At 43.7% G+C, this 17,671-nt stretch overlaps 1 protein-coding gene and 1 long non-coding RNA gene across 3 annotated transcripts in view; one reads left to right on the top strand and one right to left on the bottom strand.

The window, feature by feature from the left end:
- Positions 1–9,648, bottom strand: part of GALNT15 (polypeptide N-acetylgalactosaminyltransferase 15) — a 29,997-nt gene extending 20,349 nt beyond the window's left edge. Inside the window, exons 1-4 of one of the 2 annotated variants that reach the window (XM_074838404.1) lie at positions 9,519–9,648; positions 8,034–8,579; positions 1,619–1,785; positions 704–908 (exon numbers count right to left, since the gene is read on the bottom strand). In XM_074838404.1, coding sequence (XP_074694505.1) covers positions 704–908; positions 1,619–1,785; positions 8,034–8,579; positions 9,519–9,544 — 944 coding nt within the window. In that variant the 5' untranslated portion in view covers positions 9,545–9,648. Of the gene's footprint in view, positions 1–703; positions 909–1,618; positions 1,786–8,033; positions 8,580–8,784; positions 8,956–9,518 lie in introns of those variants that run through there. The other variant, XM_074838411.1, reaches the window with a different exon arrangement.
- LOC141929234 (uncharacterized) lies at positions 7,873–10,790 on the top strand. The gene is made up of 2 exons (XR_012624979.1): positions 7,873–7,992; positions 8,951–10,790. It is a non-coding gene; the product is annotated as an uncharacterized LOC141929234 (long non-coding RNA).
- Positions 10,791–17,671: the final 6,881 nt, after the last annotated feature.

Genomic DNA, 17,671 nt, shown 5'->3' with positions numbered 1-17,671 from the left:
CCCTTTAATAAAGGATTTACTGCCATGTAATTTTTGAAATATTTGCAGTGATTTAATCTCTTTGAAGGACTTGGGGACTGCATAGATAAGCTCAGCTGTACATTAGAAAGCAGGCCCAAGCACCAACCTAAACATGAAAGACTCAGAAAATACAGATCTCTATCTTCCTCTGTCGGTTTGGTGTCAGTGAGAGTACCCACGATTATCTAGAATGGTCTAGACTGCCAGAAAGTCTATTTTTTCTGTGGAACAGAGATGGTATAGGTGACATTGGTATGTAGCCAAACTGGCTCAGGAGGACAAAGCATTTTATCCTTGGCTTCATCACTGAGACAGCTAAAACGTAAAAATAATGGAGTCTTGCAGTAGTTTCTCTGGTGGATGTTTGCCAAGTTGCAAACAGCTTGAGACCACAACTTTTTTAATTTAGACTACCAGGAAGCCTTCTTATAGTTCTAACTGGAATCAAACTCTGACAGTTCAGTGATACTGGGTGTGGTGAGGGTTATCAGATGTGTGACCTATCCTGCTTCCCATATATCTGTGATGCATGTGGTGATAAGGTAGAAAATAAAAGCAGTGTGACCAGAAGGAAGAAGGTAACCAAGAGAGGATAAAAAAAAATACTCAGATCTTTCCAAGTACATCTCTTTCAGCAGAAATTAGCATATGCAGGGATCTCAGAGATCACAGGGGTATTTACCGGTTGCTGGACAGCCTGGCTAGGAGGGGTTCCAGCCAGCCCTTCTGACACTCGCAGTGTGAATCCATGAAGACGAGCACGTCTCCGGTTGCCCGTGCAGCTCCTAGCATCCGACCTCGGATGACTCCAAGCCTCTTGTTGCTCCGGATGAGTTTCACACCATCCAGCTTAGAAATGTATTCACTCAGAGCTGACTTCAGGGGTCCTGTCAGAAACAGAACAGTCACTGAAATGTTTTAGCTTTGATTCAAGCTGTTACAGAAAAGCAACAGGCAGTAGGAGATGCTACTTCTTGCTGGTAAAATGTTTTGGGGGCATTTGTTTTACATGGCCAAGTAGGCCATGTTCCAAATACTCCCACAGCAGCATAATAACAAAGAGAAGTAGAGACTAATGGAAACTGAGATTCACTAGGTGTGAAACTATTCCTGTGGGAAATTTAATAGCCTCCTCTCCTGTTTTCAGCAAAAGGTGGATGCTCTCATGATCTCATAAAAGGCGCAGATCAGAGTGAGATACTACAGGTGTTTGGCTTTCTCAAGTGCTTTGGATTACTTTAGCAATGTGGAGTTTTCCACTTCATGCTTCAGCCAAAGTCCAAGTCTGGAAATTATTACAGCAGATCTGGTCCAGTGGGAAGGCTAAGATTTGCATACTGTGATCTTATTTTAAAGTAAGAAAGTTCAGAGTGATTGGAAATGATAGGGGAAAAAGCAGCATATTCCAAAGTTGAATGGCTAAGCTGAATTCTAGGAATGGAAGAGTGAAATCTGGCAGCCAGCTCAGGGCTCTGCTTAGCTCTCTTCCTGAGAGTCCTCTTTACCTTCTACTCTCTTCACACACTTCTTGGAGGAGGACAGTTTCTTCCCTGAAGTTCTGGAAAAAACAGCTCACATACAGAGAAATGGAGGCTACCTTGCTGGCTGAGATCGTCGACTAGGATGATATCCTTGAGCGAGGCCTTTGGGGCTGTGTCCATAATGCTGTGCACAGTTCTCAGCAGAGTAGACCAGGCTTCGTCATGGAAACAGATGATGACACTAGCAGTAGGCAGACTGGAGTCATATTCTTGCTGTAGGCACCTGCATGGGATCAAATGAGGGAGACACTGGAAACACTGGTACAACTGGCTACTTTTTTCTCAGAGCAAAGCCATAATCTACACCTAAACCTTCAGGATGGAAAGCAGTTTAAGATCTCAGCTCACTTCTAATGAAGAAAAGGAAGTATTAAGGTGTGCAAGACTGGAGTACAAAGTGAAAATGCGGTAATGACTCTATAAAAATTAAAATACAAAAATAGGGAAGTTTTGCTGTGTTCTGGGATTCTTTTTTCTGCTCTGGCTGCCTCAAAACACAGAGCTCTAACAGAAATGGTCCAGAAGGCAAATAAAAACTGAAAAGACAATTAGACAAAGCAGAGAGGGGGATAAAGCAGGTCAGTCAGCCTCCACCATTTTCCACATCTTCTCAAGAAACAGAGAAAAGAGCAAACTGAAGTGCAGTACCTTTAAGACTAATAAATAAAATAACTCATCTGCACAACAGATCAGTATACCTGTGCACTGCCTGTCCAAGATCCTAGTGAATGAAGCCAACATTTCAGACTTGTACAGGAAAGAAATGGATCCTTACATGGGCAATGAAAACAAATACAGACACATTTAAGAAAGTAAATGTAGTTCCCCTATAAAGTTTGTACAGGTTGCTTTTTCCGATGAAAATGAATCACTGATGAATGAGGCTCCCAGCTGGGTAGATACTCTCTATATCATTTTCTGCTACTTACTTTACAACTTCAGATACCGACACAATCTAGTGCAGGAGGCCTGGCTGCACAGGTCACTGTACAGCGTTCTTAGAGATGCTCCAGAGTGCCAGCTGGGGCCCACGGCTCCTCAATTTTCCATGGGCCAATATTTCACCCATGACATTGAAACAACTTCCATCAAAATTACTGTGAATTAGAAGTTGCTTTGACAACTCAAGCATTTAAGAATGAAAAACACTTCCTATTAATCCTCACAGAATCTGTATATGAAAACTATAAACCCTCATCAAGCAATGGCTGATTCATAAATGTAAGTAAAGGATCTACAAATTGCATTCACGACAAAAAGTGTTTTCTGATGTGCCAGTCTTGGTTCAGAGACACAGGACACACTATATTGGCATGAGGATGCACATTTTCCAGGAAAGGCTTTCAAATGCCCATTGTAGAGATGCAAAGACTGTGCCTATATCTCTGCTTTGCTTACATTAGAAAATACATTTTAAAATCTTTTCATTTCCTGAGTAGCAGTCATTCAGTTTCCTAACTCATTTAATCTCTAGCCAGTAAGAACTTCTTTAAGAAATTACAGAATTGGCTGAATTTGGCCCATTGTTATTTCAGCGTTTTTGTATTGCCAAGCCTATCATCGTACAGTTTTTACACTGGTTTTTAAACAATTAGCTACTCAGCAGAAGCTCATGTAAGGGATATAATTTTAATATTGCTATGTTTATTACCATTTTACTTAGTGCTTCTATTCATGGACTGAGGGCCTATGATGCTAGACACTATCCAGACACAAAGCGGCTTATCATTCAAGAGAATCCATAGTCTGAATGATTTAATAACAAATAAACGAATGCTATAGATACACTTCTGGGAATATAAATTTAAAATTACCACAATTATAATAATTTATTATAGTTTATAATATTTCACATTAGTATCTTTTTTAATAGAGAGGCTGATTTTTGTGATCATCTTTACATTGTAATGAATCTATATTGTCCTTGGTTTACCAATTTTCTGTAAGCAACAATGCTGTTATTTCACAATTTCATATGGGATAATTGTTTCTATTTTCAGCAGGATGGAGAAAAGGATACTCTCATGACTTGGCAGTGTTTGTATTTTCAGGCAGAAGAATCTAGAGGTAATTAAGAAAAGTGAAGATCTGATGCAGTCCTTTTACTACCAGCCAGCTTCCAACCAGGAACATTCAGTACAGCTATAAGCACCAATATTTCACACCATAATGCTACAATGCCTTTATGCAAGTACTGTGGTTACAGCAAGAAAATGAGACTGTTATGGAATCTTAATTGGAAAAGAATTGAAAATAATTGTACTTGAATACATAACCTAGGTGGTGAGTGTTTAGTTGCCATGGAGATTAGCAAAGACTTGCAATATAGATATCTAATCTTCAGATGCAAAAGGGTACTGGTATACAGAAATACCTTCCCTGTAATTTGGAGCAGTTTCATAGACTGTCCATCATAAATCAGCATTTCAAAAAGTCAGGGCTGTGACTGATACAGTGATTTAATCCAATTTGTGAAAAATAAGGAATTGTCACATGCAGCAATGAACAGGAGAGCAATTCTGACACAGCAAAGGCACTGCTGACAGGAACTCCCACTCACCTTCAGGAAAATGTCTCGCTGAGATTCAGCTCCCAACAGCACTAAAGTGGAAGCTATATTTTTGTGATGAAATTCAGAAGGTTTTTAGATACATTGTGAGTTTCTGTTTGCCTGGATATGTGTGACCCTCAAGCCCAAGAGGGAAAACAGATCATTTTTGGGGCAGAATCCCCATCATAAAGTCACAATGGCAGGCTTGATTCAGGTCCACTGTCCCAGGAGGGTGTCCATGGCAGCTGAAGCAACTGATAGCAGCAGAAAGCACTCTGAGGGATGAAGGTACCTCAGACGATGAGCCTTGATGTGGAAGAACAACTTTCTAGTACAACTGGACAAGTTATTAGGGTTTTTCACCCAGAAACCCTGACTATGTCAAAACTGGTATTCAAAGTAAAACAAAGTACCTGATTCATCTGTCAGGGTAAGTTTTACTGTGGGAGCAGTAGTGATCCAGGAGTGCTGGAAGGAGTGTTTTATGCATCTACTTTCTGAAAAGTAGCGTAAAAATCCACCTTGAAAGGCATGCAGAAATGTGGGTTATGTTAGAAGCTGGGGTTGGGTGAGAGAGGTCTAAAGTATCACTTTCCAGGTGAGGCAGCTGGATCCCAGGCTGTCAAGGCACAGCACAGTCCACAGGCTCTGGTTTGTTTCCAGCCGAGCTCAGTACTCTTCACATAAGAAGAAACTGTAGTTATGCTGCTCATCGCTCCAAGGCAAAGTACCACAGACCTCTTTATGTGATTTTCTAAGGAACATGAACTAAGTATATCTTATGGCATTTACCTTACATCTTACACTATGGTTTAAGAACAAACATGAAGAATGCAAGTGTGAAGTTTGGCCAGTCTTAATCTACAGTATCTAGAAGTACTTTACAATTAGTTCGCACAGCTTCTGGTGTAAAGAATTTGCCATCTAATTTCAAGTGAAATGAGAGAGACTGAATCCATGGAGCTAACTCACTGAAATGCCTCTAACTGATTGGGTTCTCTCTAACTACATAATAACAGATACTATTAGGAACAACATGATTCAAAAACAATAGAATAAAAGACAATCTGATTCATTACTGGCTCACTCTCATTTTACACTGCTATAAAACTACATTGATGGAGTTGTGAGCCAGGCCCCAATAGTAAATTACACCTAAAAATATCATAGAATCACAGAATGGTTTGGGTTGAAGGGGACCTTAAAGATCAACTAGTTCCAACCCCCCTGCCCTGGGCAGGGACACCTTCCACTAGACCAGGTTGCTCAAAGCCCCGTCCAACCTGGCCTTGAACACTGCCAGGGAGGGGGCAGCCACAGCTTCTCTGGGCAACCTGTTCCACTGTCTCACCACCCTCACAGGAGGATCCACTCCATGATCTTGTTGGGCACAGAGGTGAGACTGACTGGCCTGTAGTTCCCTGGGTCTTCCTGTTTTCCCTTTTTAAAAATGGGGGTTATGTTTGCCCTTTTCCACTTATGGGAACTTCACCAGACTGCCACGACTTCTCAAATATGATGGATAGTGGCTTGGCCACTTCGTCCACCAGTTCCCTCAGTACCTGCGGATGCATCTCATCAGGTCCCATGGACTTGTGCGCCTTCAGGTTCCTTAGATGGTCTCAAACCTGATCTTCTCCTACAGTGGGCAGGTCTTCATTCTCCCAGTCCCCCCCTTTGCCTTCTGCTACTTGGGCTGTGTTGCTGGAGCCCTTGTTGGTGAAGACTGAGGCAAAAAAAGTCACTGAGTACCTCAGCCTTCTCCATATCCCAGGCAACCAGGTCTCCCATTCCACTCCAGAGAGGGCACGCTTTTCCCTAGGTTTTCTTTTATCACCAATGTACCTGTAGAAGCTTTTTTTGTCACCCTTGACATCCCTGGCCAGATTTAATTCTGTCAAGGCTTTGGCCTTCCTAACCTGATCCCTGGCTGCTCGGACAGTTTCTCTGTATTCCTCCAGGCTCTCTGTCCTTGCTTCCACACTCTGTAGGCTTCCTTTTTGTGTTTGAGCTTGTCCAGGAGCTCCTTGTTCATCCATGCAGGCCTCCTGGTGGTTTTTTTTATCATTGTGGTTTGTGTGTTGTGCCATAAAGGACAGGACTGCCTTAGAGGTAGACCTCTGCTGCAGGTTTATGATGTGGATTTAGATCTGAACACTGTGAAGCCTCAGATGTCCAGATCTGTAGTTTCAATACGGACTCTATAAGCTGTGGTGTTGATAGCTCTTTAGGCTGTAACTAGTCAGGCAGGAAAACCCATCCAAGAGCTCTGAGACCATGGCTTAAATCTTACCAAGATTAGTATTCACTAAACCTGCCCCTAGTAGGATAGCCCTTCAGCTGCCAAAGTAAAACTGTTTTTTGACTCACATCACAGGCAGTAAACCAGGGTCATTATTCCTCCTTTGAACATTGTGTAGGTCAAAGAGTTGCCAGTGAAGCATGGTGAAAAATAACTGAAATAATATCAGCATTTCATTATTCAATGGCATTACCCAAATTAACACTGAACCTAGTCAGCAAGTATAGAAAACAGTTTCACTTCTCTTTCCTTAAGATTGTCCGCTTAAATTAGAGCCACCAGCTGTCTTTAAACATGTGAAAATCACGACTAGGAAAGATATTATATATATTCTGTGTCTTACTTGAAGTGTTTTCTGGCACATCATTCCACCATATCCTGGGGGAAAGCTACAGTAAGTCGCATTACAGGAGGCAAGAAAAAAAGATACCCACCCACATCCCTTTCCCTCTGCTCTGGACAGGAGAGCATAGACACACCTCAGCCCCCTTTTTAAGAATTGTGATGAACTACTTCTGGGCTGTTGGGAGTAACTGGCTCTCGGCTCCCCAGGCTTCAAATGCAACATTCGGGGGCTTCAAGCACAGCCCTTGTCCCGCGCAGCCTTGCAGCCTGGCTGCCGCTAGCTACTGCAGCGATGGCAGATGTGGTCGGACAGACGGATCTCCACCCTGCTTCCTCCCAGGATTTTCCTTTCAGTGGTTGTCGGGTCACTTCTTATACTAAAAAAGCCAAAAGCCCCAACTCCTGACGGCTTTATCACCCCGTAAGCCCGGCGTCCCCACAGCCCCGGCCGAGGCCCGCCGTGAGGAGCCGGCTGAGCGGGCCCGGGGCAGGCGCAGCCGGCGGGTGTGCTGGGGCCGGGGTCTGGCCGAGCGGGGCAGCCGCCTTTCCCGCTCGACAACCCCGCCCGCCCTCGGCACCTAGCAGACCCCGCCAGACGGACAGACGGGCACCGGGGCGGGGGGGGGGCGGGGGGCGCGGGCATGCGGAGCGCTCCCCGGCCGCCCCCCGGCACCTGCCGCAGCGGGGGCCGCCCCCCGCGCGGCCGCCGGCAGGGGGCGCTGCCGCCCGCCGGGCGCCGCGTTGCCGTGGTGACGGGCCGGGCCGGGCCGGGCCGGGCCGGGCCGGGGGGGCCGCGGGAACCGCAGCTCCATCAGCTGGGCCGCGGTGCCCTCGGTCGTTCTCCCCTTCCTGACCCGGAGCCCCGAGGAAGCCGTAGCTCCCCCCCCTCCCCTTTTGCCGCCCGTCGGCTCCTGAGGGCTTGTAACGCCGCCGGCGTTTCGTGCCGCCGCCGCTGGCTCCGGCAGCACCTGCCGCGGGCTCGGGGTGCGCGGGAGCTGCGGCCCAGGGCCGGGGCGGCCGGGGCGGGGCGGCCGCCGGCCGCCCGTGGGAGCCGGCTGGGGCGGCTCGGCTGCCGGCGGGGGGAGGCTGGGGGCACGGCTGGTGCTGAGGGACGGGGGTGCTCCTCACACGGCACGGGGAGAAACGTTACCCCGAACCGGAGCGGAGAGTTTGGTCGGGAAGACGCGGGGCTCAGAGGAGAGGTTCGCGGGGGAACGGCGACGGGGGAAGAGGCGAGTTTTCTCCCAGAAATTAAATAGTCTGTTTTACTTACAACGGGTGTCGTACCTCAGGCAGGTCCCTGCGCAGAGAGACCCGCTCGCTGAGCGCTTCGTTAAAGCCGTGGGTTTCCAGGCCGAGCGGCTGCTCCCCCGCAGCAGCCCCTTCCCCAGCCTGCAGAGGAAGGGGCAGGAGCTGGGACTCCGCGTCCCCCTCTGCCTTCCCCTCCGGCCGCCTGCTCGGCTGCTTCACCACGCGATAGCCCTTCCTGGCCTTGCTGTGGTTCCTTTTGCCGGTGGGCGACACAACGGCCACGATCAGCTCATCCTCCCGCAGGGAGATGAAAGGGGATAGCCCATCCAGAGGGTAGTACTGCTGGCTCTCCTCCTGGGTCTCCAGCATCTCTTGGGTCTCCGCAAAGTCCATCTGATACCCTTCCCGGAGGTTGAACTCCACAGGCTGGAAAGTCCCTTCCTTGCTCTGGTTGCTGGGTGGTGGGTTCAGCATTGTAACCATCAGTAGCAAAAAGCCCAGCATCAGCAACAACAAGAGAAATTGCAGCTTACGTGATCCATATCTGCACTTCTTCCTCAAGAACATGCTGTTGGTGACAAAACGATACAGATTGTCATGTTAAATATCACTTGGATCTTCCTCAGACTCCAGTCCCCGGGTTGCAGCAAAGCCCTGGTTTTCACTATCTGCCAAGAGGATTTTTTGCTCCCCTCACATTTCACTGATGCCGTTTCATGCTTTCCTCTCTATTTACAGACAAAATATAACATTCCTATTAATGTTGCACTTACTGTAGTAAACCGTAGCATGGATCCCGTGAGACAAAGTAGATCCTTTATTATACAGAGTCCCAGCTTAGTTAGGAAAGCGCATGCTTAGCTGATGAAAAGAGTAACTAAAGTTTTGATTTTTTTTCCTTTTTAAATTCTAAGTAAAAAGAAATTCCATTTCTTATAGTTTCCTTCCAGAGTAGATCCTGCTTCTTCAAAGTTTCCAGTTGCTGCCTGGATTGAAGCGCCTTATCTCTGCAAGCAGATCTGACAGCTCTCCCCCGTTCAGAGCCTTCAAGTTAACTGTGATCAACAGATGAGAACTAGTCGGTCCCTGACTTTGTTTCACACATAACTACGGCACTCAGTCAGGAAGCACTTTGCCAGACATAATACAGAGCAATGTGTGCGTCTTTCTCTTGGTCCTAATGCCCTCGCTGTTCTTGTCCTATCAAATCAAAACTTTGCAAAAGCTGTAAGAGGCGAAATATAAGAAGCAAAACGTTGTATTAGAAAAGAAATCAAGGCACACCACGAATCGCTCAGCTTCTCAATAGATGTATTAAGCTAACAGTGCTCAGAGCAAGAAGCAAGAATTTATAAACTGAATAAAAGATGGAGTGCACATGATTTATTTAACGTTAGATTTATTCATATGGTAATGTGCTAGCTGGAGTATATGAGTATATTTCATATTCGATAAATATTTACAGCTGTAGAATTTTAACACTGACATAAGGATGCCAAATTATCACCTGGCAGACTGAAGTTTTCTCCTCATCCATAAGTTTGGTATTGCAGGGCAAGCAGCACTTCAAGTTTTCGTTCGTCCAGAAATAACATGTAGAAAGCCTGGGCTGGAACAACAACTACTGACACTGAAAGAAAACAACGGCTTCTGTGATTAAAGGGAGAGCTCAGTCTCTGAGGTCTGTTTGCTAATATTGCTGGCACCGGTGCTAGTGGGCACGGACTGTGTCATTTTTTGCTGCGAGGTGGATGCTCATCCAATGGGAAAAGGGGTGAGACAGTCCACATGCTTCAGCGTCACACACCTCTTGGTCTGGCAGAGATCAGGTATGGATGTAACTCAGGTGTTACCAACCCTTTTGATGCTGAGGGAATGGGATGTGGTTTATTGCATATCTTGTAATATTTGATGAGCAGAAAGCTCCAGCTCCGGGAGGCATGTGATTACTGGAGAACTTCCATGTTCACCTTTTGTTAAAAAGTACATTTCTAGACATTAGAGGTAAAAGAAAAGCCTGAAGACATGAAGGAAGTATACTCTAAAGGGAACCAAGGATTTGTTCTTTTTTTCCTTCTTCCCCATACTTCCCTGTAAGATGTTCTGTGAGTTCAGCCTATGGTTCCTGGTAAACAGCTTCCAAAAATTTAAATATGAGGACACCTATTTTCAAACTGAGACATGGCATTCAAAAGGAAGGATGGGATAGAGCACCTTAAAATTGCGGGAGGCATGTAGTGCCTCTCATTTCTGTCTCTACTCCCCTAACCGTCTTACACAAAATGCCTTGAGGTGGTATGACCAGTCTGCAGTGTCTTGGCACCTTCCCTACCTCAGCTGTTCTTGAAAAGATATGACTGTTTTAATCATGTCTTGGGTAGAAGGAAGATTTAGCCAATATTTTCATACTTCACCATTGTGGGTGTCTCCCTTTTTTAGCTTAAATTCACATCCCAAACAACCTTCAGCCATGAGAATATTACTCTTTATTCTACTTTTCATAGTGTTGATGTTTTCAATAGGGAAGCGGCACACATTTGCATTAAAAAAATCTGAGTTCAAAAGCATTCATTTAAATAACAATATGTGTCAGCCCTAGAAAGACAAAATGAAATGGAAGTGAAGAGACCTGTCCTGGGCACTCTGCAAACAGCTGACACCAGTGACTTGCAAAAGGTTCAGTTCCACAGAGTCCCATTATCAGGCATATGGAAGAAAAGAAAATAAAAGAAAATAAAAGGAGAAACTTAAGAGTGTGTGAAATAAATGCGAGAAAGTATTACTGGCTTTTTTTCTTTTTTTACTTTTCTGCTCTACCCAAGTATTTTGATTTAATTTAATTAATATTTTTGCCCTGGCCAAAATATTGTAACAAGATGCTGTAACAACGCTGATCAAGATAATTCTAGCCTGCAGTGGTAACTGCTGTATAAATTCTGTCCTGGTATATTCTGTGTTGCTGAGCAAATCCACCTGGGTCACTTGTGCAGCTATATTTCAGCTACATATGAAAAGAGACCCAATTAACAAATTTACAGCAATCTTTGCTACTTCAGGGACAGAGCTGATAGGTAGCATTATCACTGAAACGTATGCATATGGAACCTGGCCTTTGAATATATCCTGACCATTTTAACAAAGAAGAAATGAACAATTACAAAGATGTTGGGAGGTCAGTCTAGTCAATTAAATGTGCAAGTATAAAACACTGGGTGGCACACTTCCAGCAGCCTCTATTCCCTGTCCAGCATGGACCTCTCTGTTGAAACTTCCTCACAACCATCTCCAGCTCTGCACAACGAGCCTTCCTGAACCATCATCTCCCATCAACCAGTCTGTTTTCCAACCTCGTCTCTTAAAAATGAGCCAGGAAAGCACTGTGGTTTTCCACTGCCAGCACACAAAAGAGACATTGTCTTTCCAATGGATGAGCCCTTCAGTGTCTGAGAGGACGTCTTGGTTCTGAAATGCACTTGAAGAACAGCATCACTTTCTTATCACCTCCTCACCTGGAAGTCAAGAAGACCACTTCCATGGTATTTTCTTTCTACCTGTGGTTACTAAAAAGCATGCTACAAAGTAAACCCTTCCCTGGGACACAGAACAGGTTGCTCCTCATGCCTAGAGTCCCTCTCCCCAGGCATCCTAGGACACTTTCCTGTGCATCTTTTGATGGGAGAGGAAGGAGCACTGCATGTCGCAGGCTCTAACCTCAGGCCTAGAGCCACTGCCTTCTTCCCCACATCCAGGCTCTTAAGTGCTGCTTCATGCATGTAGCCCATGAAAGAGGCTGCCCACAAAAGGTATTGCTGTCCTTGGACTGCTGTTCTACAGCAGACCCTAGAGCTGCTGGTCAGCGGGAGAGGAACGTGTTGCAGGCTGTGCCAAATACATCAGCAATTGCTCCAGAAAGAGCCAACCTCTGGTGCCAATACTGATCAGTGCCAATACTGTGTTGTCTTTCCTGCTGGTCAGCCCATGCAAGTGGTGAAAGACAAGCTCCTACCAGTCCTGCTTAGGCAGACCCAGCTGTGGAAGGTATACATACCTTCAGTAAATACAAAGTCAAGCCATATTGACTACTCCATTTTTTAATGTTTGCTCCTGCCTCTGATTGATGAGGAAGAAAATACTTGCCATCCTTCACTGGTGCAAATTTTGCTCATTAATTTCCAAGAGCTAGAACATGAAATCAAATCTAGCTAGTCTTATTCATTTAAAAAGCATTGGGAAACATAGGTGCCTTATCCAAAGCAATAAACTTTTCAGTCAGGTGGTGTAGCTGTTTGTACTGACCCTTTCCTCCCCACCTCATTTTGGCTTGTGTTTTTGTCCAAAACATTCCCCATCAGATACTTGTTAAATATTATGTGACATGTTATGTTATCCATACGGGAAGAAACAACACATACATTCAATGTGCAGAGCCCATATTTAACTGCCAGGAAAATAACAAAGCAAGAACAAAACCAAGGCTGGATGAAGGAAAGAGCGTGTGGACAGGTTGTTACTTACTCTTTAATAAACATCTTGGATTGATTTACACCCCTATGCCAAAAGCAGATGTGCCACCTTCCATTTAAAGACTCAACATGTAGCAGCACTCATGGTTTCATAGCTGCATGTATTACATGCCACAGCTCTTTGTGCCTTGTAAAAATGGCTTCATTTGCACAGATGTGAAGAAAGTGCATAAAATGAGACTGATTACATGGTGCACAGGATTTGTGGTGGTTTTATAGTCAAGTTACTTTCCCCATTCTTCCCAGGATACAATAAGAAATATGTATTTTTAGATTATCACAAGATATAATTTATTTGCAGGTGTTGCAGATGTTTTGTGTACTTGGCGTTGTACCAAATATTGTTCCTTCAGTGAGATTTTCTAATAGCAAGTTAGTAATGAATTAGAACAAGATTCTGTGGAACTTGGTTTTGGAGGCAATCAAAGCTTGATAAAATCTGTTTTGATCACTGGCAGGGATTTTGGCACTAGCACTGTGATTTATAAGATGTTTGCCAGCCTGTCAGTGAAGAAAATGCAGCTGAAATTCCATTTTTACAAGATTTCTGCTCATAAATCACGTGGCCAGTGTAACACAGAGCGTGGAAGGCATGGACCTTTGCACTGCTTTGCAAAAGCAGTTCTGTGGGTGTGAAGGTCAGCAGCACTTGATGGAAAGTAGACAGAACATATCACAGGAGTGACAGCTTCTGGATTTACTTCACCGCAGCCACTGGCTCACTCAGAAATGGCAGGTCTCAGGACTTTAAGGGCAGTAGAATGTGCTCCATGCCTGGAACCTAGCCTCTAACACAGCCTTAGACAGTTACCAGCTATCTGTGAGGGGTGAGACTTTTGATCATTATAAACCCACCTAGAAATTATACATCTCAAGCACTGTGGGCAATACACATACCATTGCTACCTCCTGCCTCCTATACTTGGCCACTATTAATATACTTAAGATGGATACGGTTTTGTATACCTTCAACCCCCAGTACCCCAACCCGAGGTAACCTGAATCCAGCTCTAAACTGTTTGGGACTATTTTAGTGTCAACATCCTTCACTAGAAAATCATCCCATGTTGACCATAAAATCTAACCCACCATTAGAGACAGTGGGATAGGTTCTTAGCTGGCTCTAAATTGCTGTAGCTGTACAGGTGAAAATGGAAATAAGGTGGTTTACTCTTCTGGAGTGGCTGTCCTGGCCTCTTTGGATTTAAAAATGAAACAAATGAGGTAAGGAAAATTGATCCCTCATGTAATATCAACAACATCAGTAGAGTTACTTCAGGGATAAATTCAGTTCTATGGGTGGAGACTCACAGGAAGAAAATCTCCACCACGGTTTCCCCTGGGGAACTCTGCTTGTAGAGTTTCATCTATGGTCAGAAATTTACTTCCACAGAACAGGCCATGAAACCATTGGTGAAGAGAGCATCTCTAGAAATCTGAGTGATACTAAAGATACCCACAGAAAAGCCTTTTTTTCCCTACCCAGTACTCTTTCCTGGTGGGCAGCTCTAACTTCACATCTACTCTATTTCTTTCTGCATATACAGGAGATACATAAACAGTGTATTCTTCCCAGAAACTTTAAATACAGACAGCATTTAAAAGTCACAATATTGATATGGAGAGGCTGTCCCTATAGAAAGTATTTTTAGTTAAAATGGTGTTTAGGCTAAGTAAAAAAAAAAGCTTTAAATGGTTCTTGCATCACTTGACACACTGAAGTATTGAGTGACATGCAGTTACATAACTGATTGCACCAGTTTCAATTCAATGGTCATCCACAGTACATAAACTGGAAATTACTTTTTTTTTTTTTTTAAATAGCTACATATTTCTGCGTACACTGTATAGTAAATAGCTGCTTTTCAGATACCTGCTGAATATTAGGGGTTTGATTTATCAGGGAAGTTGGCAGAGAGTGTCATAGTTGCAAAAACCCTATTGAGAAGACAATATTTAATAATAGTGTGAAGAGCAAATGATTTCACTGTTGCTACGAAGCCCAAGTTAAGTCACTGCAGGTGTGCAGCTTAATGAGCTGCAGTTGGATAGCAAGTGAGCATAAATTGGGAGCACAGAGGGCATATTTGGGAATGCTGTTATGATGGAAGAGCTGGAGTAAAAGTGGATGTATGAGGTAAAGCTACAGTATATATTTTTCTGTACTTTCATTTTTAATATGAGGAAAATACAAAGAAAAGGAAAGTAAGTTATGTTAACATCACAAGTGTGTGAGTTGGACTTATGACTTCTCTCTGTATCTCCCAAACAAAACTTGTATTCTTTAATTATTTATTAAGAGGAATGTGGAAAATACTCATCTTTGTAAGCCTGTTGTCTTTATTGGTTGTTTTCTTCTTAAAATATCAATTTAAAAAATGCACTACATTCACAAGAATTAACACTGAAGTTATCATGCACTTCAGCTGTCTGTATGTAAAATTTAACTTTTGAGAATAAAGGCCTAGATTCCTTCTCCCCCTCACTCCCTACCCTGTTGAAGTGCAGCTCATGATGGGATGGATATTCTACAAAATATGAAGCATTGCATACCAATGTAGATCTTAGAAATGTTTGTACAAGAATCCAAAACAAACCCTGTGCTTTTCTTTACATTTGTTTTAGATCATCGATGTTTGTGTAGAGTGAATAAAAGTTAAGTGTAAAGTAGTATCAAAAAATGAGGCTGGGCTTCATGCTTAAGATATTCTAGATAAACTAGGTTTAGCCCAAAGATGCACATATGCACTGCTGCTGCTATCTGTGGCAGCTGTGTGTGTGGCCTATGTATTTAAGAGCAGGATTACATTTAAGGAGAAAGAGAGAAAGGAAATGTGTGTATGTATGTGTATAGAACTTCAGCCTGTGTTTATACTATATATGTGTGTATATATGACAATATAAATACATAAAATAAAAACAACCCGGTCCACTCTCATGGCTCACGCATCCATTCCCACCTGGATTATCCTACCATTCTGTCCTATGTGCTCTATTTGGTTTGTGTCAGGGTGACTAAAGAAAGGAGTAAACCAACTGCTGAAGATACTTCCTTTGTTGCATTTTTTTTTTAAACTGGAATAGATAAAAACTCTTATTCTCATCCCTGTAGCAGTATAGAACTGAATTCTGTACAGCTGAATTAAGTATATGGTTTTAATTTGTTAATATATTTTTAAAACTTGCTGTCTATATACGTTGTTGGTTAACACTGATGTTCTGAGAAGTTACTCAGTAATGGCTGGAACTTAGAGAACAATTTAAAGCATATTCTCCAGCAGAAGCAGACTTGCTTTCATGTTGTGACAATCACTGTGAATCCTGTTTTGTTTTGGATGAGCTATTTTCTCCTGTCTTGAAATAGGAGATCCAAGAACCTTGAGTAAGGAAAGCTGCTAATGGACATGAGACCCTTTTCTTTACTGTCTTGTGAAAATATCTTCATGTTGGCAAGCCATTAAAAAGAATAGTAGGGTGGAAGGAAGTGGCAAGACAACTGAGATATGTGTTAATTTACTACATTCCCTATACAAGTCTGTTTTTCCAAAGGAACTGCTCTGGCAGAAAGGAAAAGAACGTCCTTTCCAAACTTAGCCTTCGAAGGAGGTGAGGCATCCAGCTGCAAGGCACACTTGCTACAAGAAAAGCTTCCTCATGCCTGTAGTTTGCAAGACTTGTGATTTTCTGTGCTTTCTGTGTGATTTTTCTGAGCTTGCTTCTATTCTTAACAAAAACTTAGGCAATAATGGGGATTTTGGAAACTATAAGAAATAGTATTGTCATAACACTAGGTTAAACCTCTAAAACTTCTGACTTCTTGCAACTTAGGAAAGGGGCAGGGGTGGTGGAAGGTACAGGCTGTGGTCACTTCTGACTGCCAAACAAGAGGCAATAGGAATAGACATGAACCATTTTACTGCTATGATCACAAGCAAGACAGATTGTTAATAGACATCAATTTTTTTAAAAGATATGCTTGCAAAATTATAATCCAGGTTGTAAAGGTCATTGAGGCAGGGATTTCTGACTGTCAAATGCCAGGAAAACTAGGGTCATTCACCAGACTCTGGGCGTGCTTTGAGCTGCACAAGAACAGAGATATGTGACTGATTATTCCAGTTCATTTTCTCTGTTTGTGACTGAAGTAAAAGTTTATTTCTCTTCTCTTACTTAATTGCTGTATATGGCACAAGACAACTGAGATTTTTCACTGACTCCTTTCCTCTTCATGTTAAGCCTTGACTTTTTAATTTTTTTTCTGTTTAGAACAAATGTTCTGTAGGCATGGATGGGGTGCTTGGTTTGTGAAGGTGGTTAGCAGATATAGTCTGAGAAGCTAGTTGGTTGGTTAATGCTCACAGAAATGGAAACAAATGATAGAGCTGTTAAATGGGGAGAAAATGAAAGCTCAGGAGGCAGGCTTGCAGTTAATAATTTGAACGAAGTCTTTGCTCAAGTACTTGAGGCAATCTGAAGTACAAATACAGGCTGGGAGATGAGTGGACTGAGAGAAGCCCTGCAGAGAAGGACTTGGGGTTATGGGTGGATGGAAAACTGACTATGAGCCAGCAATGTGCACTCACAGCCCGGAAAGCAAACCATATCCTGGGCTGCATCAAAAGAAGTGTGAGCAGCAGGTTGAGGGAGATGATTCTCCCTCTCCACTCCATGCTCATGACACCCCACCTGGAGTACTGTGTTCAGATCTGGGGCCCTCAACATAAGAAGAACATGGACCTGCTCAAGTGGATCCAGAGGAGGCCACGAAGATGATCAGGGGGCTGGAGCACCTCCCCTGCGAGGACAGGCTGAGAGAGTTGGGGTTGTTCAGCCTGGAGAAGAGAAGGCTCCAGGGAAACCTTATAGTGGCCTTCCAGTACTTAAAGGGGGCTACAGGAAAGGTGGGGAGGGACTCTGTATCAGGGATTGCAGGCATAGGATGAGGGGTAACAGTTTTAAACTGAAAGAAGGTAGATTTAGATCAGATATAAGGAAGAAATTCTTTCCTGTGAGGGTGGTGAGACACTGGCACAGGTTGCCCAGAGAAGCTGTGGCTGCCCCCTCCCTGGCAGTGTTCAAGGCCAGGTTGGATGGGGCTTTGAGCAACCTGATCTAGTGGAAGGTGTCCCTGCCCATG

The sequence above is a fragment of the Strix aluco genome, chromosome 1 (genome assembly GCF_031877795.1).
Source record: "Strix aluco isolate bStrAlu1 chromosome 1, bStrAlu1.hap1, whole genome shotgun sequence".
NCBI lineage: Eukaryota > Metazoa > Chordata > Aves > Strigiformes > Strigidae > Strix > Strix aluco.
The sequence above is the reverse complement of the archived record's forward strand: the minus strand, read 5'-3'. Positions and strand labels throughout refer to the sequence as shown.